The sequence below is a fragment of the Camelus dromedarius genome, chromosome 6 (assembly GCF_036321535.1).
Source record: "Camelus dromedarius isolate mCamDro1 chromosome 6, mCamDro1.pat, whole genome shotgun sequence".
Classification (NCBI taxonomy): Eukaryota; Metazoa; Chordata; class Mammalia; order Artiodactyla; family Camelidae; genus Camelus; species Camelus dromedarius.
Window position 1 is genome coordinate 37411013 of NC_087441.1, and position 23952 is coordinate 37434964.

The following is a 23952-nucleotide window of genomic DNA, read 5'->3' on the forward strand; positions in this document are numbered from 1 at the left end:
TTTGTTTTCTTCCTCAGGTTAGGTAAGTTTTCAGCTATTATTTCTTCAGGTAAGTTCCCTGCCCCTTCCTCTTTCTCTTTTGCTTCTTGGACCTTGTAATGTGAAAGTTAGTATGCTTGACGTTTTGCCAGAAGTCTCTTAGACTAACCTAATTTTTTTAATTCTTTTTTTCCTCCTTTCTGTTCAACTTTGGATGATTTCCACTATTCTGTCTTCCAGTTCTCTAATTCTTTCCTTTGCATCATCTAATGTACTCTTTATTCCTTCTAGTATATTTTTTATTTCAGTTATTGTATTCTTTGGCTTTTTTTCCTTATATCTTCTAACTCTTTGTTGAAGTCTCAGTGTGTTCATTCTTCTCTTGTTAGTGAGCATCTTTATGATAATTACCTTGAACTTTTTATCAGATAGATTGCTTATATCCACTTCATTTGGCTCTTTTTCTATCTCCCCTTTCCTCCTTGTGTTACATAGGTAACTTACATATCCCGATCTTGGAGAAGTGACCTTATATAGGAGATGTCCTATCAGGCCCAGCCACTTACAGTAGTTTAGATATGATTCACCCAGTTTTACAGATAAGAGAACTGAACCTCAGAGAGGTTGAGTGTGGAACCAAAATTCAAACTAAGATTTGTATTAACACCTATCTGTTTCTACCTCACCACTGTGGATTTGTGAATAAGAATTTCCATACTACACTTAAATGTCTTTCTTGGCATAAACTTCATAAGATAAGTTAGAAACTACTTAACAAAATCTGTAAGAGGTGGCCATTGTAAGAGTAAACTAAGCCTTAGTCAAATTTAAGCCTTAATCAAAAGTGAAAATAAAACTTGAAAATAAAGTTTAAAAAGAAAATTATTTTATATAAAATACTTGAACCTCAAATCCAACTTTTTAGGAACAAAAGCTTTTAGCAGAATCAAGTAACTTTGTGATTGATAAGTATTTTATATGGTAGCTCATGTTTTTTAATATTAATCATTATCAGACATCTTAAATAATGTAATTACTAAATCATCAGAAAATTGACTTTTTTATTGACAGCTTAGAAATTATTTTTATAATCAATAGTAGTAATTTGTAGGGGGAAGAATGGAAATCTGTAATCTCAATGATGTTACCATTGTTCTAAAATTAATGTTCCTAGAAAGAGTTCTGGGTGGTTTTGAAACAGGACAACTTACTTATTTAAATATAAATACAACATACTTTGCTCTGGTTGACCAGATTCAATATTACATTGGTTCCCTCCAAGGTAAACAGTGAACTTCACTAAGTAGAGCAAATACTCTGTACTATTCACATATAGAAACCAGAACACCTTAGTTAGACATTGGCCATTTCACACATTCACAGCTTTGAAGGCACATGACACATATTAAAAGCAAACTAGGATATGGTCCAGATGGCCTCCTCCAGGTTTATTTTTCTTCAATCCTATGAGGTTTCAGGTTTTAACTTAAGGAGTTCTCTATACAGTGTGGTTTCCATTATGTCATTTTTCATTACTGTCCTGGCAGATATTTTAATTATTCTAATCTTAAAGTCCTTCCCTAAGATTTTGAAGTACCAGGAAAGGCAACTTTAAAATACCCTCTGAAATACTTTCTCCCCAGTTTCTAGAACTATACCCACACAGCTTTCAACATATTGTATTTAGGCAGACCATGGATAGGAAAATCCATTAAGAACAAATGAAGTCGAAGTGTTTCCTGTTTCTCATAATAGTAAAAACATTTTCAATCCATTGTGTATTTCCAACTTAGCAAAGCTAGAACAATTACACTTCTGGTTTTAAGAAGTAGTCATGTCTTACATAGTAAAGTTTCTTTGTGCTGGTTGTACTTTAAAAGGTCGTTATTGTGAAGGAGAGAATCCCTTACAGTATTGTTTTTGACAGTTGGGTTACTGGAGATATAGTTCATCAGTTTTAGCTTCCGGTGCATTTTGAGAATCATTTAATCCCAGAGTGGCATGTTTTCTTTAGCTGTTTTAATAACAAAATACTTTGAGTTTTCAATTGGCTGTTATGGCCTCATCTGGAGATCATTCTGAGAATCCATAGTGGTATATGTTAATGCTGCCAGAAGTCCATTGGAGTGAATGATACCTGGGCAGGTGATGTATTAGGCATTTAGGATTCTATAGGCACAGCCAACTAATTTTTTTCAAATATTGGAGGATGAAATCACAAAATACATAATACTCTCTTTTCCTAATCAGTTCTCACAGCTCTCACATCAGCTTGACACAACATTTTTAGAGCCACTAAAGGCTGTTTTTTCCCCTTTATATTTTTTAAAATTTTCCCATTGCCACACAAACATTGTTTTAAAAATCTTGGAACTTCGTTGTAGTTTATTTTGAGAGGTAGCAACTTGGTCAGAATTATGACAAAAATAATATAGTACTTTATTCAGGATCCATAACAGGGTAATAATGGTTCTGTAATCCTTGCTCAAAAACCATTACTCTTGTCATGTAGAAAGAATCATTTCTTGGGTGATGAACAAGTATCTGCTTGAAGGACTTTATTGCAATTTGTGCTATAAATGTAAATAGCTAAGATATTCAGTTGCATTAAATAAGAATGAAATATTAATGTAATAACTAGATCATCAATAAAATTAGCTTAACCACAGTTAATGAGCACAGTAGTGTGTTCATTTATTTACCATCTTGGTTTAATTTATTTCCAATAAAGGTGGGAGAGGTTTCATCAGTGTATCTATTCATTTTCATTCATTCTTCTCTATCACAAGTTTTGTCTGTACCTGCTACAAGCATACCTCAGAGGTATGGTGAGTTCAGTTTCAGACCACTGCACTAAAGCAAATAATACTGTAAAGCAAGTCACATGAGTTTTTTTGGTTTTCCTGTGCATATAAAAGTTATATTTTCACTATACTCTAGGCTATTAAATGTTCAATAGCATTATGTCTAAAAAAACAACATATATACCTTAAGTAAAAGATACATTATTGCTAAAAAATGCTAACCATTATCTGAGCCTTCAGTGAGTCGGAATAGTCACCTCAAAGATCACTGATCCCAGATCACCATAATGAATATAGTAATAATGAAAACGTCTGAAGTATTTTGAGAATTATCAAAATATGCCACAGAGACATGAAAAGAGCAAATGCTGTTGGAGAAACGGCACTGATAGACTCATGAACTTGATGCAGGGTCACCACGAAACTTCAATTTGTGAAAAATGCAGTCTGTGAAGTGCAGTAAAGCAAAGCACAATAAAATGAGGTGTGCCTGTATTCCCAAATGTGCTTCGTAAAATCCTCTCTCTTTTTTTTTAAAGCGTCTCTTTTTTGTTAATAGTATAACAGGTGCAGTCACAGTCACAGTCTTTCTCCTTCCATGAAGAAATTGGGTGGGGGGAGGGCATTTCCTATTACAGTAATTAGAAACAGTGATGCCAAGCACTTACACTACATTTTTGTTTAAAAAAAAAATAAGACTTCTTTTGTTTATCTAATCAAAAGAATATCAGCAGTCCTGGGCAGAAATAAAAGGTGTTTAATAAATCATTCTTGTAAACATCATCTCTCCCAAATTTATAGACCTTATTCTTTTTTAAAAAAAAGTACTTATTTATTATATATTAATGTCCTTTTTAAATAGAATTATTATGAGGAATTTAATTCAAGTGTTGGACCACAGTGGAGATGTGATCATGATAAGTGACCTTTATCAAGTGCTAATCATAGTACTGATCTCTTTATAAACAAAATGTTGCCATTTTCACAGTAGATACTACTATTCCCATTTTCTGGATAAGGATACTGAAATTTAAGGATATCGTAAGCAAATAACCCACAAAGTTTACAGATAGTGTCAGGGCTGGAATTTGAAGCCAAGCAATCGGACTCAGGACCAGCTCCTTTTTCCCACTGTGTTCTGCTGCCTCCCCACGCCTAGGAGAGGGAAAGGAAGGGAAGTACCGCCAGGTTGGGTTTTACTCACAGATGTGCTCTGTTCATCATTCATGGTACAGCCTGTGCTGCTTTGTGTTGTTTCTTCATTTGTGAAAATGGAAATACACTAAAGCAACTATTACCACTATACCCATGGCCTGTCTTTGAAAAAGAGACAGCCTTTGGGGGGTATAAAGGCTATAAGTGTTTAGTTAGGGAACCAAGCAAAGCCAACCGGGCTGGCCCAACAGCGTTAATTCTGACTAACCAAACTAGTGAGGCATGGGCTAGAGGAAATACACAGAAAGCAGTGACATGAAATTTCAGGTTGAATTGACTTGTAGCACCGATTTCAAATTGTGAATGATGTTTTATCCTTTTCTTTTTTTTTTTTTTAATGTTGGGGGTGTTTTTAGTATAAATTTGAGAGGAGATTACAAAATATTAAAAGTAAGTATGATTTTCAGGCAATTGAGACCCACTTGATCCGGAAGTCGAGTAACGGGCTGACTTACATCGCAGAGTGGAAAGGGGGCCTCCTGGAACACAAGATGGGCCACCTGACCTGCTTTGCTGGGGGCATGTTTGCACTTGGGGCACATGACGCCCCAAAAGGCCTGACCGAACACTACCTTCAGCTCGGGACTGAAATCGCCCGTACCTGTCATGAGTCTTACAATCGCACATGTGAGTACGCGCTCGTCTTCATTTGCAGTTTGTTCCCGCATGCTTTTTGCTCCATTCAGTAAGGAACTTTGTCCATTTGTTGTCCATTGTTGCCCTCAAAAGAATATGCCTGATGAAACTTGGTGTTCGTGATTAATATCATAAAGGAATTTATATTTTTACTTTAAGAGGCACTGCTTTCCTACATAAAAATATTTACCTTTCATTTACCAAGAAGCAGAAATCCAGGCCATGAAGTGTTAAATCAGTCTGACTTATTGGCCCTGCTTTAAGTAAATAACATTGGTGAGAATCTCTGTCTCAGTGCAAAAGAAACTTAGTATTTTCTAAACTATTAATTGATCTTCCCAGAATCTCCATGAAATAGATGATGAAGAGTCTGGCTCCCTTCTTATAAAACAGAAGCTCGAAGCACAAAGACTGAATACCCTTCACGATGTAATGACTTAGAATTCTCCACCACAGATTTTCTAGCTCGCTAGTGAGGTGGTGCTGTGCACCTACCCATTGGGTACTCAGTAAATGGTGGCTAAATGAAAGAAAATAAAGGATCATTACCATTTTCTAAGATGGACTCTTTTTGATGAATAAATTAGAAAGGTATATTTAATATTGCTTATTATACAATGTTGATAACTATTCCATAAAATAATTGTTTTGGCATCTCTCTTGAATGTTATAAAGTACTTTCTAGTTTCATTTTAGTTATAGACACTAAGCATTGTCTAGGACAATGACCCTTGTCACCTGTTGCATGTCCTTTAGTTATGAAACTGGGACCAGAAGCTTTCAGATTCGATGGTGGTGTTGAAGCCATTGCTACACGGCAGAATGAGAAATACTACATCCTACGGCCAGAAGTTGTCGAGACTTACATGTACATGTGGCGACTGACTCATGACCCAAAGTACAGGAAATGGGCCTGGGAAGTCGTAGAGGTGACGTTTTAATTTGCTCACGTTTCTTATATATAAATGTCTCTGGAAGAAAATGTTCAGTGCTACCTACAAATCTAGCATATCAACTTTTCTATGATTTTTAAAACTTAAAGCTTTGACCAGCCATTTTTCCATTCAAGACTGAGTATTCTCAGTTAAGTCATCCTATATCCCTGGATTCAGGTTTGCTTTATGTAACAGTGATGTAAATATGCCTGCTTTGGTATTGAAGGACAAATCTAGACAAGAATATTATAAAATTAAGTTCTCACGACTGTAAAATGATGATCACTTAATTCCACAGAAGGTTACTGGCAAGTTGGAAATAGTCAACCCCTGCCTGTTGTCTGTTTCAAGAAGCCACTATGTGGTAGCTTCTTTTAGTCTTGGGGCATTGAAATGATAATATATGGTTTTACTTAGAGTAAATTAGCTATGCAGATCTTTTAGAAAGTACTTATAGAGGAACTGCTTTGTACGAGAATATTCCTTCACTAGTGTCCGGATTCTCTGAATAGCTCTAAGCTTTCTATCTGTCCAGTGTGTTAATTATCTTTGTCATTTCTTGGGTCTCTTCCTGTTGAATGTTTTGTGTCATCTTCCTAAACTAACCTGCTAAACACTTTGTGTGCTGGATGCCAGCGGAGGCACCCTCCAGGATATGCATCAAACAATGTCTAGTTTTAAGAGCTATTATTCCAAAAGGAGTGGTAGGGAATTCAGGGGGTAAGAACTAGCAAATGCTTTAATTACACTCTTACTGTCTAGCACTCTTTGTGAGAAAGTTAGTTTTCTTTTAAAACTGTTAAGAATAACTTCTCTCAGGAAATCTAAAATGAATATTGCCTTTGTGTAAAATTTAACTAATATCTTAGGAAGCCGTTGATGCATCTTGCCCATTACCGTCTTCATTTTGAGCGTGCCTTATCACCAGTTGTCAGTCATTTTAAGCAATAGCAGCTTTTAGGCCTCTTTTTTTTTTTTTGCAAAGTTTTCTAATTATGTTTAGTCAATGGTAATTCCAATTTCTTTAAATTTATCTTTTTTTTCCTCTGAGAAAAGTATATTAAAATTGAGATTCATCTAAGCCTTAGTGATGGGAATTACTTTGGTCTTCGATAGACCAGCAAAGGAATTAACGTTAATATTCACTTTGAAAACATCAGATAAATTGAAAATATCAGGAATAGCGTATCATTAAGTATAAGACACCATAATTGATAAGAAATACCGTTATTTTATATACCACTAAGGAAGCATGACACTACCAATTAAATTATGGCATGCCAGTTTTAGAGATGTGAAAATGTGAAAAATGTATGATGGGATTGATCAAAAATGGAAAGTCAGCAAATCTCTACCATCTTGTGGGCAGGCAGCTTTGATTTGCTTGGTTCTTCAGGGGTGTTTGTTTATTTGTAGGGGAATAAGGTTGACTTTATGTGTTAGGATTTTTATCTATTGTCTACCTTTAGTGTAGCATATGATGTTAGATTGTTTCCCTGTGTCACAAAGCAGGGATTCCCCCCGTTTCTGCCATTGGTACCTTCTGTTAGGACTTGAGCTGTAGTGGGGAGGGAGGAGTGCTGGAGGCTCTTGCCTTTTTTAAGCACAAAGATCATAGACTTAGAAGGTGTGGCGGCCGTTTTTCCCCTTCTTTCCTGTATCCCATCCCCCAGCCCCACCCTGTGTCTCAACTTTGGCTGCTGGGGCACCGTGGCCTCCTGACAGCATCACCACCCAGGGCTTCTCAGCTACTCTGACTCTGAGCCCCTTCCCAGGCAGCTGGCTGTGGTCTGGGAAATGTGGAAGAGTTAGCGGCCCCAGGGGCAACCCTCAGCCAGTGAGGTTTTGGAGTTGATGGTAACTATCCCAGTCTTACTCCTCTGAAGAATAATTCCAAGATGTGTCCTACATGGTTCCTTAGAGGGTTCCTGGCAGGAGTGAGCCCCCAGTGCACAGAGCGGTGACCTGTTCCGTGTCTTCCCCTGGCCCTTTTCCCTTCCTTCTTTCCCTCTCCCCGCTGGCTCACTTCCTGATGTCACCTCCCAAAAAAACTCCATGCATCCAACCCTTGTTTCATGCTCTGTTCTCAGAGGAATCCTATTCCCAGAGGCTGAGAATCCCAAGAACAAGTTGTAGTCAAATGATGTCCTGATCAGACTAAGTGGCATGAATACACGACCACTTCTGCTGTGGAGAAACTGTAGAACCAGGCCTATTGGGGGAGCCCAGGAGAGCTGCTTGTCCCCAGCTTCACGTCCCTAAAGTCTTAAAATTTAGACTTGACTTTTTTTTCTTTTTTTACCGATAATTTTTTTGCCTACACCATGTATCTGGTATTTGACTTTTTATCAAAAAGAACTGTTATCAAAAAAGGAAGAAAGGAAAACTATAATAAGACCAGAAAGTTCCTTTCTTCAGGCTTTTCCCTGACTTAGCTCATTGTCTGCAACTGAGAATATAATCAAAGCACTTTTTTTTGTTGTTAAGTTGATTGTTCTTATTTTCCCCAGGGCTTTTAGAAAGTACCACATCATGAGACGTGTTCTTTATTCAAGTAGGCTGCCAGTTAGATTTCCTTTAACCTGGTAATTAAATGCTTCTCCTCACGGCTCCCTTCTGCCCTCCAGCCCTCACATGCAGAATCAATATCCTCATTATCAACGTCCGCAGATGGAAGCTGAGCTCTCAGCGCCCCGTTCCTACTCCCTGGGTTTGCCTCCCTCTCCCCTCTTCCAGGCCCCGGGTCATTAGAGCTATACTTTCCTCCAAAGCCCTTTTCTAGCCAGTGAAGATTTTCTCAACTAATACGGCAAGATCAATGCCATATCTTCTTGGTAGTTGGGCTAAGTGGGAGGAAGATGGAATATAATTATGCATGTGAAAAAAGAGGGACAGGGTTGTGACTTGTGAAAGAAAACTGAAGAAGAAATGAAAAAATGACATGAGAATCTGAGAGTAGCTTTATCTTATTGGCGTTTCCTATGTTTTATCTCGTTATAAATATTAGGGGGTTTATTTAGTCTTATTATTTTTGTCATGTTCTATGAATTATAACCAGATTTCTGATGACAGTTCTTATACAATGGACATCTTTATTTGACCATATGGTTAATAGATTTAATAAGATATAATGAGTAGAAAATAACTTTCCTATAGATGAATATGCCTGGTAACTAGCAAAGCAAATCAATGTAATTTCAAAATACAAACAACAGTCACGTTAGTGACAGCTAAGTGGAAGGCAAATTGTTTTAGGTTCTTACCTAAATTTTCATTCCCACACTGCCCAATGTTTTCTTCCCATCTCGGACTATGATACTCACTAAAGTCAGGCAGCGTAGCAACACAGGATCACGTCTCTCTGGTTACCAGTGGATTCATCCCATCTTCTTCCATCCCAGACTAAAGAAAAGAAAAATATAGTTCAGAAATAAGACACCAGCCATGTTTTTTTCGCTGCTTTCCATTTTTTCCCTTTATATCTGTCAGTCACCAGTATCACTAATTAGTATTCCACAGTCAATTTTTAAGGAATAAGATGTTCTGATGACAGAGGCAGCTGTTTTGGGTCCAGTACACTTTCTCAAGCAGTGGTGTAGGATCCCGATTGGCATTAACAATCTCTCTAGACCAGAGGTCAGCAAACTTTTTCTGGAAGGGCCAGAGAGAACTAGGCTTGGGGGCCATACGCAACTACTCATCTCTGCCACGATAGTGAAAAAGCAACCACATACAGTATGTAAACAAGTGGGCATGGCTCTGGTTCAATAATACTTTATTTATTTTTTTAATATATTTTGATTTAAGTATAATCAGTTTACAATATTGTGTCAACTTCTGGTATTCAGCACAGTACATCAGTTGTATAGGAACATACATATATTTGTTTTCATATTCTTTCTAACCATAAGTTACTGCAAGATTGAATATAGTTCCCTATGCTATACAGTATACTAAAGAATGCTTTATTTATAAAAGCAAAATTTTGGATTCTCCTGTGGTCTATAGTTTGACCAACTCTACTCTAGACCACAGGAGGAAATGGTAAAACTCACTGAAAAATTATTCTAAAACTAAATGTGAGAGCGTTCCCAGTTAGATGAAATAGATTGTCCACATGTCCTTTAACTTTTCATACTTTATTTACACTTTCCTGTTACCATGTTTGAAATTTTTGCCTGAACCTGTAGCTGTCTGTCATTCAGTTTGAATCCTTGTTTTATTTAAATATGACGATCTATAGTAAAAATTCGTGACAATCAGTTTACTGAAGAGTGACTGTTTTTCCCTCCTCCTCTTGGTGCGTTAGGCCCTGGAAAATCACTGCAGACTGAAAGGAGGCTATTCAGGCCTCAGGGACGTTTACCTGAGCCGTGAGAGCTACGACGACGTGCAGCAGAGCTTCTTCCTGGCAGAGACGCTCAAGTGAGTAAAATCATTCTGAGCATGTATGACTGGGATACCTGGACAGATCTTTCTGGTTGTCTGTGTCGTGAGCACACTTGCATAACGTCAGGCATGACTGCTTCTGAATGCCGTTGTACATGCGTGGCGATAATTGCAGGTGTGCCTTCAGTCACGTGTAAGCCCGACGGCCTGGGGCCGCTTTGTGTGGCTCTCAGACACGAGCAAAGCAGCATCTTTGCTCAGCAGTGAGTACCCTCCTCAGGGTTTTGCTTTCCCTGACTGTTGTCCATGGTTCTCCGTAAGATGAAGGGAGACATTGATGTGGTTTTTTTCTGTCTTTGTGGTTTCATTCCTTGGCAGAGTCTCCAGGCCTCATACACCCATGTTTCTCTTTCCAGATATTTGTACTTAATATTTTCTGATGACGATCTACTTCCCCTGAAACATTGGATCTTCAATACCGAAGCCCATCTTCTCCCTGTCCTCTCTAATAATATAAAGAAAGCTGAAGTCAATGACCAATAAAAAGACATTTTATGTTTTACTCTACTCCACTCCCTTCACTGCATACCTTAATAATTCCTTTTCTGGTGTTCAGGCACATGCTGAATTTTTATTAATAGGTCTGTGATTATCCTAAGTTCTAAAATCGTTTTGCAGTCTTTTATGTTTATTATCATAGGCATCAATGGACATAAATTCCTCATTGTATCCTTTATTATTCAGTCAGTGAATCACAGGTTTGTTTGCTTGTTTTTTTAAGTAATCTGTTATCTCTGGAGTTCATGAAGGTATGGTATCATTTGTGTTAAACTGAGTAGAATGGTATACCAATGACCTCTTAATTACGATTTTGATTTGACTGCAAAACTTTTTCCTCCTCTATGAGGAGATGATGTCTGCTTTAAGCTGTAATGTTTTGCCATGTTGCAAAAAGCCATAATAATAAATTAAATAATGAAAAAGCTCTTTCCTTTTCAATTTTATGTTAATCTGGTTTGTCTATCCACCAGAGACAGATCTTATAACTGTGACAGCCTCCTTATGCGGGTCTATCGTTATTTGATAGAATGTCTTCTAAAAGACTTCACATTGTAATTCAAATTAGAATCTCATCCCAAAAGGATCATCTCCTGTTGACCTCATTTCACTGGAACCACGGTGTATTTTTGTTGGTTAATTATATTAGTGTTTTCTAATTTGGGAATTAGTTCCCAAGTTTGACATTAAATCAGTTTACTCTGTTTCCTACCACACAGCAAGGTGAGCTTTCCAGTTTTGCAGAGCTCTGCTATTACTGAATTATATTTTTTAAAGAGAAATTGTGTAACTTTTATAAGTGTGTTAGACTTTGCTTTTATCTGAATATATGAAGAAAATGCGTCTCTCCACAGAGAGGGTGAGTATTTCATATGGTTTTTAGTTTGCATTTCATCTTCAATTGTTTTCTTGAAAAAAAGAAAGCATTACATTTGATTCAGATTTTTCAGATTTGAAGAGGGCCCTTTCTCAAATGTAGTAAGTCACTTCATTTCAGTTTATGAAAGCAGGATTTAACTCTGAAAAATGCTAATGTATCTCTTCACGGTCAATTGAGGAAAATCTAATAAAACTTTCGGCCAAATTAGGGTATAGTGTATTTTATCTGGTTAAATTCAACATAGAGATCTCCGCTTAGAAATAATACATAGGAATGGACACTCCCAATCCTCCACAGTCCTGTAGCAAATCAAAATAATTATATGGTTCTTCAAAGCATTTTTTTTTTTGAGATATGAGTTGTTTTCCCAAGAATAGATTTGGTGACACCTTGTGTTTTCTTATTTTATATATATTCTCATGAAAGGGCTAATATGATGATGCCTGTCCCAAGGTACAAAGCTTTGACCACCTGCATTTTCAGCCTCCCGTGGTCGGGCAGGTCAGTGCCACCCCACAGATTATCCTGAAGCACATGAAATGGAAGCGTTTTTACTTTAAAAACTGTTCAATACCAGTCATTTCATGGGGCTCAACCTGGTATTTTTTAAGACAATTATTTTCTTACATCTCAACAGACTTAGTTGTTTTCACTCTTTCAGCTTTTGAAAGTGTTTCTAAAGATTTCCTTCGTCTGAAAGGACCACCTTGTATGACCTACCCTTTTTTCAATATTATACATTGGTATATGTCAAAGAATAGATCAGTACAATTAGTAAATGAAAAAGATCTCCTTTAGTACATCATGATTGCTATGTTAATGTGTTTCTGTGACACAGAATAATTTCTTCCACTCACATCTTCAGCTCACCCTATGAAATGAATGGATAGTGCCTTTGCTTAAAGGCAAAATATAGAAGATTCTTGTCAAAATTGGACCATATATATTTAGATTATAATTTTCATATGAACGTCCTTGGACTAGCAATTTTAATTAATTTATTTTCTTTGCTTTTCAATCTGATTTGAAAGAGCACAAGCTAATAGGTATTTCTGCAGCAGATAGGATATTAAAATCAGATTGTATGCACACACTGCACTAGGAGGTACCATCCGTGTTCTGGCATTAACAGGCGAGGTGACTATACTACATGCTGCTCAGCCAATGGCAAGAACAAAGTTCTTTCAATTGTAGAACTTGGATTTTTTTAACGCAAGTCCCAAAACACCAAAAATGTAAACAAGATAAGAGATTAATATTATGATGGTATAATTTAATTATATAGTTTGTGTTAATTATTTTAAACAACTGAAGTCCTTAGGTAGATACTGTCTTTCATTTTCAGCAAAAACTGTGCAATGAAGTTTACTTATGTATTCACATCCCAAAAAGTGAATAATTAAAACAGCATTTAATTTTGTGTTTCTGCATATGTTTTGGTATAGTTTGTGCAGTTAATATTACACGTTTAAGTTGTATGGCAGTTTACAGAATTCAGTGATGTTTGTCATGACGCCTTCACATGTGTTACCCATTCCTTCCATTGACTGTTCTTGATTTGTGCATAAATCCATCCTGTCATTTCCAACTTTATATAAATCTCTAATGTTATGGGAAACATAATAGATTGACACATAATTTTTAAAAATTATATTTGTAAAATTTCTCTATTGTAAATAAAGCCTTTTAATATATCTCCTCATTTGTTATGTTTTTCTCCTTTTAAGGAAGCTTTTGTGTATGTTGGGATGAGCGTGTACTGTCACAAAGGGAAATACGAGGTCCTGACAGCGATTCAATGCCACACCCAGGGAATCGTGACAAGGAAGTATTTCCCATTAAAAACTTCAAATTGCAACTAATTTTGCACACACCACCTTTGGTTAATCAAATACTTTTATTAAGAATCTTAGCATATGTTGAACACTGAGGCACATAGGGTAGAGGCAAGAGTTTGGTATCAGAAATAGCACACAGTATCATCCTTGTTCTAAAGTTTGCAGTTCAATGAGGGGATCACACTCCCTTCACCACCAGAAACAAAACAAAACAGCATTTCATGGTGTTCAGTGACAAGTTAGATTTGCTGTAGGAGTTCAGGGCAGCAGGAGGTGACTAGAATTTGAGTGGTCAAAGAGGCTTAGTAGAAAAGACACAACTTAAGCTGTAGGAAAGCCTGCAATATTTTTTTTCAAAGCCTAGGTTTTCCAGATTCATGTTGTACTTCTTAGAATGTTTCAGATATTTTGGTTGCTGTTCTCTCTGCCTGGAACTCTCTTTCCTAGATGTTTTCCTGGCTCATTCCTCTCTCCATGCAAACCTCTGCTCAACTGGCATCTTATCAGAGTGGCTTCCTTGGCAAATCAACATAAAATTCCCCATCACCCTTTGCCCCCTCCTCTTTTTACTTTCTATTTAGCATTTGTTATATAACATATTTATTTCCTTATGTATTTATTGTCTGTCTAACCTCTTAGAATTTAAGTCCCACGGAAACAGAAGGTTACTTTATTGGGTCTTTCTCCCGCTGCCATCTCCAGCACGCAGAGCAGCGTCTAGCACTTGGTAGCACACAGTGTTTGGTCAGTGGGCGAATGAATGCATGAGGTTCTGCCTTATCTTCATAGGCTTTGCTACAGCTATTTGCACATGTCTTAATAAGCAGTACTTTTTAAAAAAATATTAAACACCAGTATTATATAACATGCTGTTTTAAATAAATAATCATAAGAATGGGCAGTTTTTTTATTGCTGCCTATAGTAGTTTTAAGGAAATGTAGAGAAAATTAGTATTTGTGACTGGAATCAACCCTCACCCAACAGATTTGTTTTTAAGCCGCTTACATCATTAAGGTACCATGTATGGCCTTGTGTAAAATACACACTCAAAAAATTGTAAGTCATGATTTCTGTAATATGGAGTTTTTTCCCTGTTGCTATTTGAATAGCCTACTACTGTTTTCTATAACTGGATCTCACAGTCCCTGTCTTATATTAAAAAAAAAAAAAAAAAACCTATTTCAACAGCATCAAGCAAAGAAATTGGTTTTTCATTTAACATAGAGTTAGTCAAATGGGAACCATCTGAATTCAGTTATTTGTAACACAAATGATGTTGGTTGTGTTTAGTCTGTTGTTGACAGGATTATTAAAATGGAATCTAAGAGTGATTTTTATTTATACTAATTGTCAACCATCCACACAGAGATGACAGCTCAGCAATCAATATATCTAATTTCTGATAATTATGTGTAGTAGACAGTTGCTTAAATTTTTAAGTAAACAATACCTTTTTTTATTTAAGCATAGAGTTCGTATATCTAATTGCCATTCCAGCTCCTTAGGTTGTGGCTGAAATGAGAAGGGAGGAGAGTGGAGTTATTTAATCTTTTAAACTGATTTAATGGCCCAAAGACTGATTTCTGTTTTTCCCTGGCTCATTCCATCCACATTGGCCAACACATGAGTCATAATCTTTACGAAATATTTGCTAGGCATCAGATATGCACATAAAGTATTAGAACTACATAGGAGTCTAGACAGCATTTAGTCCAGCTCTCTTATATTAAATGTGAGGAAACTGGGAAATTTTTCCAAGGTCAGGGACTGGTTTCTATCCTAGCTCTGTACTACCAGGCACAGGGATTTGGTAAGATTTATGTTTACGTCATATCCAACCAGCCACTCCAAAATAAAGGTGTAAATTCAGAGTTCACCCTTGGAAATTGGTCTAAGGCTGTATTTCTCAAGGTGTGAGCTACAGTTCATTTATACTGGAACCTCTCGTAAGTCTTGTTAAAATACAGATTCCAGAGCGTTACCCTAAATTTAGCAAATCAAAATTGGGGGGGTAGCCTGGAATATCCATGTTGAATAAGCTCTTTCTGTTATTCCTATGCATGCTAAAGTCGAGAAACACAATTTTAAGTTACAGGTTTACAGGTAGGTGGAATTCCCAAGATAGCAGAAGAAATAATTAATTAATTAGCAAGTCATGACAAGTATATGTACCTCTTTCAGAATTTTTGTTTCTACTTCAAGGTTTAAGCACAAAAGCAACTTGAAGCATAATTCGGACCACTGTGGAAACATAGATTTATCCTTTTACAAAAGCATTTCTGAGAAGTAAGCCATATATCTAAATCTTTTAGAAACAGATTTACATTGGATTTTTAAACAACTCTTTCTTATTGAGAGAATCTTAAAAGTATTAACTTCAATCACCCCTATTTTTATTCAGTCACTGTTTCATTTGCTTTCTTCTCTTAGTAGCTGCTTTTAAAGTCAGTTCTCAAATTGTTTCTTCTGTTCTTGTTGAATTTTAACATGACTGCCACTTGCACAGACTACACAGAATTCCTAGTTTGGTCACATGTCATGTAAATATATAAGATGTTCTTGGAAATGACCTCTGAAATGCACCTTCATTTCCATGCACATCCCCCACCCTCCGTGTTTTTACATTTGTTGCAGTGCTAATTGCCAGAAACTTTTTTGACTTATTATGATGATCACTTTAAATCCCCTTAAAGCATGCCATTACTTACTAATAAATTAATGTAAATTTGTGTTACGAGTCTATTTAATTCCCCCAGTGAATGCAAATTACAAGAAAGCTCAGAGAAGAGTGATGGGTGCCTAACAACTTTTCCACATCCTGCAATATTTCAGCCTCAGGCTATGAACACATATTAATTTGTAATTCTGCAAAAAAAAAAAAAAAAAAGGCCAGAAATGTACTGATTTGCAGGGAAAATGAAGCAAAGATGAGATGAAGTATGCATTTTCAAAAATGACTGGCACTTGAGAGTTTTTTGTTTGCTTTATTTTGTTTTCTAACTCTCCTAGAAGTAAGTGAATGGTCCTCATTCACAGAATCTTTAAGAACTTTGTTCCTGACTTTGGACTCTTATAGTTGTTGGTGGAAAGTGGAAACACATAGTGTAGAATCACCTCTTAGAACCAGGGTGGGAGGGCACCTTATCAATTTCCTAAGGCAGGCACAGTGCTAGTGGTCCCATTTCATGCACGTGACAGCTCTGGCTTGTTGAGACCCAAGGCTTCTATTTAGTAAGTGACAGAAGGATAGGCGAACTAAATCTCTTCCTTCCTTGTGCAAACCTCATCACCAGTGTGCCAGTCAATACAACACTTTAACCTCACTGGTTAAATAAACCCTGAGTACATTTCACTGCTATCCACACTCCTATCTGCTATTTCCAAGTTGATAACTTTGTGACTTAACGTAGTCTTAGCCAGGAGCTGCAAAATTATATACGTTTTAAATGCCACCATTAAAATTAAATCCCTCTGGACTCTTTTCTTTTTATGATGCAGTAGAGAAGGGGTAGGAAGTAGGTACAGCTGGACCAATGGGAAGCCAACTTCACTAGGAATCGTGACAGCTGAGTTCCAAACTTGGCTCTGTTACTAACTTCCTGCATGATTTGGAACAAGCCCTTGAAGTCATCACATCTCCGTTTCCTCATCTGTAAACTGCAAGGAGTCATCAGGCCATGTAGTAGCTAGGCTATGCCTTCAGTGATGTCTGTTGTGGATGCTGGAGTGAGAAACAGCAGGACGCAAGCCAGGAACTTTCCATCCATGGACTAGGGATCACCAGGCCCAAATTAAAAGACATCAGAAACCTTAGTTTTCTCATCTGTAAAGTTGGAATAATAAGACCTGCATCATGAGGACTAAAATATGTACATGTTCTTAGCTCCATATGTGGCAGGATTATGCCTTCAATCCATGAATCCCAGCTCCTGTTTCTAGCACGTACATCCTGCAAAAGAATCATCTCTCCTCTACCTTGGGAAGCCTCCAGCTTGTTTTGTTATGACAACACATTTGCTATTATTTTGCTTGCTGTTTCCAACTACCCTAGGCTTTTTTGGATGCCGTCCTTCAATCAGACTGCTTCAAACACATGTTATTGTTCATCTTCCAAGGTCAGAGTTTAGTTCTTGTTTTCTGACACAAGAATGGAAATATCTCACTCTTTCATCATGCTGGTATGATGCACTAATTGAAGACTTTTCCACTTATTTTTTTTTATTGAAGAACAGGAGGTTTTCTTTTAGCATTTGAAGATGAAAAGAAATAGGGATCAACCTCCATGACTGTTGCACTGGTAAGAACTCTGTTATCAATTGTGTCATTGATGTATTCAGATAAGCCGGTGAAAATAAAACAGTGACTGCAAGTTAAGAACTGCTTTTAAATTGAAGTATAGTTTTGTTTTCATCCCAGAGTAGCTTTGGAAACCAACAGAATCGATTTTATGAACTAGGAAGGATTGCTGAAATAACTTCTGACAGAGCCAGCACTGCTTCCCAAATCAGCTTACATGTTTAAAAATCACTTATAGTGACTTAAAACTAACCACATCCAAAAAATAATGCATAAAGTGATTTTGATTGAGAGTCCACTTACATGCTCCGTCTCCGGAAAAAGAAAAAAAAAGCCTTACTTTCTACAGCACTGGGGACATGAATTATGTGAGAGTGACACTTTCTTTTCTTCTGGTACTCACCCCCAATGATGGAAGACTGTTAGCTTTGGAAGAGGGACTTGTGGTTCTGCCCCAGATCCTACTTACCGGAGGAGTACTCTCAGTTCCCCTGCCCTCCCCCGCCACACCCTTGCTGACCTTCGCTTTTCTGTTCTCTGCCTGAAGCCCTCCCCATCTGTCTTCTACTCTTCTTGGAAAATATCTACTCCTCTTTTAAGTCTTTGTTCACATGTCTGTGGCCTGTCTGCCTCATTCTTCCCTCAATTTGTTCTTGCTTCTTCTGGGTCTCCAAGAACTCCATGCAAACTCCTATCCACATGCCTCACACTGTAGTATCATTATTTGTTTACTCATTCATTTGTTCGACATTTATTAAGCATCCAGAGTGTTTCAGACTCTATCCTAAGTCCTAGAGATTTAGCAGAGAACAAGTTAAATTTGCTTCTTGTTTGCATAGAGCTTAAGACTAGAAAAAAGGTAAATATGCAAAAATAAACAAAATTTTTAATGGAAGCTGCCATGGTTTACTCATTAATATAAATACAGGAAATCTAGCATCTGGCACATATTTGTTTTCAACCCGGTTACACCCTTCCATTCTGCACTAGGAGGCACTCAGCATTTGGTAAAGAGTGAACAAATTGTTGGAAATGGAGAAAAAGTTAGTCTTAAACTTTTGTTCAAAAGATATAAACATAATTTTCATCTTAACGTTTGCCTCAACAGAACATAAGCCCCTACGAGGCCCTACTGACTCAAAGTGGCACTTCTGTCTGCAAAATTGAATGCAGGTTCTATTTTTAGTGGGTAATCTAGTGTTTACCTTAACTGTGAGATACCTAATTATAAGCTGTCATTAGAAAATTTTCATCACTGTACTTGCAAAAGCAAACTCACCAAAAATAGGATGGTTTTCTCATCTTTTAGTACATTCAAAATACATCAATTGTCTCAGGGACAGGAGTCCACACTGTATTCCTCCATTTTAATTGCTTCTGGACCACACACTGTTGGTAAGATCCACAGACACACCAGATGCCCTCTCACCATGAGAGTTAGGCTTGTTTGTTTATTTTGTTTTGGGGGAGACGGGAGGTTGTTTGTTTGAGCCATCATAGATAAAGGCTACGCACACATCTGAGACTGGCTGCTTCTGCTCAGTGAAACAGCGGAGGGACACGGTCAGTGATGTAAAGCAGAAAGAACTCCTCTGTAGTTACTGCAGCCTTTTCATAATCCTCTCCAGTAATGGGACCAAGAATTCTAGGACTAAAGAAAATCCATTAGTAATTACATTGTTACATTCTTCCTAATAAGTTCAGCTTCCTTTTCCCAAGCTGGCCTTTCTTCAGCCATTCTAACAAGTGACAAAAATGACCGATTAGAATTTTCAATCTCATCCTCCTTATCTTCTTGTCTCTAACTTCTAGGGGAGGTGCTAATATAAACGAGCAAATAACAAGGAGAAAAGCAAAGGATCTCAGAGAGATTAATCGGTCCCTGAGAATCTGAAAGTGACTTTTGTCATTATTATAAATCAATACACAGAATTTCTTCAAACACTAGATAAAAACCATATAATATGCCAAAACCATGATTAAAAGGTAAATAAACATAATTAGTTTTAACAAAATCTTGGACTTATTTTGCTGTTTGAAGTAGATATGGAATAGATTGTTTTCTTTCTGTCACCTCATACAATGATGCTTGCATTAAGGAGAAGTTTCAAATTTTCCACATTGTGTATCTGGGCTTGTAACCTCTCCCAAAGATCAGATAAAGACTGCCAAACCAAAAAGCATTCTTGGCTCAGGTACACAGCTCATTCTTTAAATAGGAGATTCAGCACGTCCGAGCAAGAGCAAAGACTTCTCTAGGGTCTTTATCTATTGATTAACTGTAGAGTATATTCTGTTTAAAATGAGTCTTGAATACTCTCTAAAACAAACGTTGTATTCTTTTTTGGAGTGAAAGGTGTAAAGGGAAAGATGAGACATACATACCCCTCCCCTACTCTGCAAATATATGCTACATTATACTGCCCATGATATTTCTATAAAAAGCTTGAGGCAAGAAAAAAAATCCACTTGGCAATGAGATTGTATTTTTCCTCCTGAGATGAAAACCCAAGACCAAATGCCAATTGCTACTCCACTGGACAGAGGTTGCTGGGCGGCTCCCCAGTGCACATTAGGAACTGCCCTGAGACCGTTGGTTAAATTGCTAATGTGCCCCACATCTCAAAAGAAGTTGGGGAAACCTTTTTTCCATTATCCTGATGGCTATGATACCAAGATTCCTAGGTAGAACCCTGAGGAGCAGGCATCAAGGTGTGAAGACAGGTGTTGAAAGTGGGAATTCCTCCAGTTTCTTTTATGGTCATTATCTTTATAATTATTATAAGTGTGTGTCAGCCAGGAAAACCAAAACCACTCTGTCTCAAAAAGAAGAAATTTAACGCAGAGAATTAGTTACATAGGTGATAGGAGAGTTGAGAAGCCAAAGAGTGGATGGTGAATTCTGATGGCAATTCAGAGATGAGCGGCTGCAGTATGCCACGATCTGGGGGAGGAGCTGGAAAGACACAAGGTGGAAGTGATGCTACCAAAGAGGAGAAATGGTCAGAGCATGAGCTAGATTGACAATGAAGGACTTAACAGGAACTAAGACCACAGACAGGAGGAACAGTCCAAGAGGAGGTAAAATTGTGAAGCTGATGCCGCAACTGCCAGAGGCACCACAAGAAGCACAATGAATGGGAGAAATACCCCAGCTTCTCCCTTTCTGCTACCTTACAGTCTTCTACCAATGCTTCCTATTGGTCAAGACTACCAGGAAAACAGCAAAACAGCCTGGGAAACATAGTTCCCTGAGATTCAGAGTCAAGCTGAGGAAGTTCATGGAATAGAGATAAGAGAAAACAGGTAAATGTCAGGCAAACGTAGCTGTAGCTAATCACCATTTGGAACCTCCACGTAGCTTGAGAGGACTTCATTTAAAAAAACAAGCCTTAGGAATACCAGCTGCTAGAAACTTAACAGGTTGAGAGCTTTGATTGCAGTGATCCGTGAGCCCTCCCTGAGTTGCAGAGCAAAACTATTGGACATATTTTTGAGCCTTCATATCTCAGTGATGGACATACTAGTGAGATGCCACATTTGCCCATCTGTGAGAGATCCAAAAAGTTTAACAAATGCTTTCAGTCAGAGAACAGACTTCAGAGAAGGGAATCTGTGAGTCCATGAAGCATTTTGTTTTTGTTTTTGTTTTTGTTTTCCAGAGAATTAAAGAATAGATAGGCCTAAAATAAAACCTGCAGAAGGCATGGCCATCAAAATGACCATTTTAATGTCAGTGATTAAACTTTGACCACCCTGCTTTGGATCACAATTGATCTTAACTCCAGATTTTCACATGACTGATAGCACTTTTCAAAGCCTTTATCTGCCAACCCAAATACATCAGCCTAGTTTTATATCCTACTTAGTGGAACATAAAAATGATGAAAGCTAAATGATCTTGCATGAGAGAGAACTTAGATTTTCTTTTAAAAACACTGACTCTATTAGTTTAATAGCATAGAATCCTATGATTTAAAAGTGTATTTATTACTTAAAGACATCTTGGAGTATTATGCTCTGCATTCTTCACTGGGTTTAGATGGAAACGCCTGCTCTTCCAAGCCCAGTTCAAATGTCACCTAGGAACTTTACCCTGTCTTCCTCTTTTTTGTTCTTTTAGCATCTTGAATAAGCCTAAATGGTATACTTATTACATTATATTGCAATTGTTACCAGTCACCTCTCTCTACTAGTGATTTAGACCAAAACAACTTTTCAAAAGCAATTTAACTTTATAAATTGGACAAATATAAAGCTGGTCCACATCATAAGTTGGTCAAAAATTAATATCTTAAGTCACTGTTGCCAAATTTGGTCATTTTGTTGTAGAATGGTGTTGTTTTGCAATGATTTGTGGGTCCAGAATTTAAGTACTTCTTGTCATTTTTTTCAGAATTGAGACTGGAGCATTTCTCATTTTTGCTAAATTATTTTTTTCAGCTAGTTGTTGCTACTCTGTGTTATTTGTAAAAGTTGAAACAACCAAAATATCCAATTTAGGAGATTGGGTGAAACAAATGTTTAGTACCAGGGGACAAGATGGAGCCACTTTGAGGTCCAAAATTGATTGCCTAGAAAGTGATATATAAGTTCTGTTTTCTTTTTTATAGAAAATATTATAATGATGCCTGTTTATCTTTGACTCTAGCCCATAGTATATAATAAGCATCTAATAAGTAAATAAGGATTGCTATAGACTGAATGTCTGTGTCCCCCAAATTCGTATGTTGAAACCTAATTCCCAATGTGATGGTATTTAGAGGTGGGGCTTTGGGAGGTGATTAGGTCATAAGGGAGGAGCCCTCATGAATAGGATTAATGTGCTTATAAGAAGAGACCCCAGAGAGCTTCCTCATCCCTTCCTCCAAATGAGGACACAGCAGTGAGACAGTCATCTGTGAACGAGGAAGAAGGCCCTCACAAGACGTGGAATCTGCAGCACCTTGACCTTGGACTTCCTGGCCTCCAGAACTGTAAGACACAAATGTTAGTTGTTTATAAACCACTCTGTCTACGCGATTCTGTTATAGCAACCTGAATGGACTAACAGTATGAATCTAATTGTGCTCTTTTTCCTTCTGAATTCAGTTCCTGTCAAAAGATGGCAGCCATTCTTTCAAGCATTCAACAAATGTATATATTGAGAGGTCTTTCTCTATCAAAGATTTTGCATGAGTCCATTAGTTCAAATTTGGTGCTAGTTCAAACTGGATTCTGCTGAGCTAGGATGCTATTTTTCAAAATGGGAAATAAATGTTTCCCTACTCTTCTCTCAGTGTGTTTCTGCAATTCCCAGCTCCCCCATTTCCTACTGCTCCTCCCCAAACGTTAAGCAAAAGTCTCACTATCCAAAAACTGTATGCTAGAACAAAGTTATCCCTCTCATAAGTTATTTCTCCTCCCAACTGTAGGAATTTCCTTTAGACAACACTCCTGAGGACTCCCCACGTCAGAGCTGTATGTTACCACTAAAGGCAGGAAGAGGAAAAGAAGAAGGAGCAAGCTCAGAAATTGTTCTTGAGTGGCTATCTACTTCTAAAATCACACAGAGAGTGTGACTCCAACAGGCATTCTCTATAACGGATCCAATCTAAGTGTGGACTGGTGCTATTTCCAGTGAATGCTGCAGAAGACGTGAAATCTAATTTGGTTCATTAATAAACGTTAATGGTCTATAATCAGTTTATAACAAGAAATCAGTTAAACAAACAAGTAATTGACTTGCTTAAAATGTAATTAATAAAATGACTAATTCAGGTCAGAATTTAATTGCTTTTGGCAGGATCTTTGTTGGAGTTACAGTAAAGTGCAGACCTACCAGGGTACTACTGAGAAGTAGCTTTTTCACAGAATGAAAAAGGTTTACATACAGTATGCACTCGAAAGCACCTGTCTCAGAAAAATTGAAAAGTAAGTGTGCTGTGATTTTTTTCAAATGATTCGTTAGAATGAAGCAAGAATAAAGAGGCATTTTGGATTGTGAGAATGTTAACAGTCATATTTTAGAGCAGTTTCCATAAAACAAATTATTTGCTGCAACATCAACCAAAAGCTTTAGTGGTGAATTTTTAAATGGCCGATGTAAATAATCATAGTAATAAAAACAATAACTATATCAACATTCTCACAGTTGGCTTTTTATGACATATCTTTTCATTATTTCATTTAGTTATTCTAATAGGAAAAATGTCATATATATACTTGTAGTGTGTATACATGTTTCAGTATAAACAGCAGACTTTGACACATTTCCAGAGAGCACACCAAAGAACATAAACACAAGAAGTTTCTGGCAATTGTCAGATGAGCGATTGATGACCTAAGAGTCTATGGATGGGGCCTGGGAGTGCACAGGTTTTCCCCGGTATCTGAAAAACCTTTCATAAGCTAAAAAGGTGTAAAGCAAAGAAGCAGATAC

General features: G+C 37.2%; 1 protein-coding gene across 1 annotated transcript in view; it reads left to right on the forward strand.

Annotated features, from left to right (window-relative positions):
- Positions 1–13098, forward strand: part of MAN1A1 (mannosidase alpha class 1A member 1) — a 151457-nt gene extending 138359 nt beyond the window's left edge. Inside the window, exons 10-13 of the mRNA XM_064486733.1 lie at positions 4406–4625; positions 5391–5563; positions 9879–9994; positions 10375–13098. Coding sequence (XP_064342803.1) covers positions 4406–4625; positions 5391–5563; positions 9879–9994; positions 10375–10501 — 636 coding nt within the window. The 3' untranslated portion in view covers positions 10502–13098. The remainder of the gene's footprint in view (positions 1–4405; positions 4626–5390; positions 5564–9878; positions 9995–10374) is intronic.
- Positions 13099–23952: the final 10854 nt, after the last annotated feature.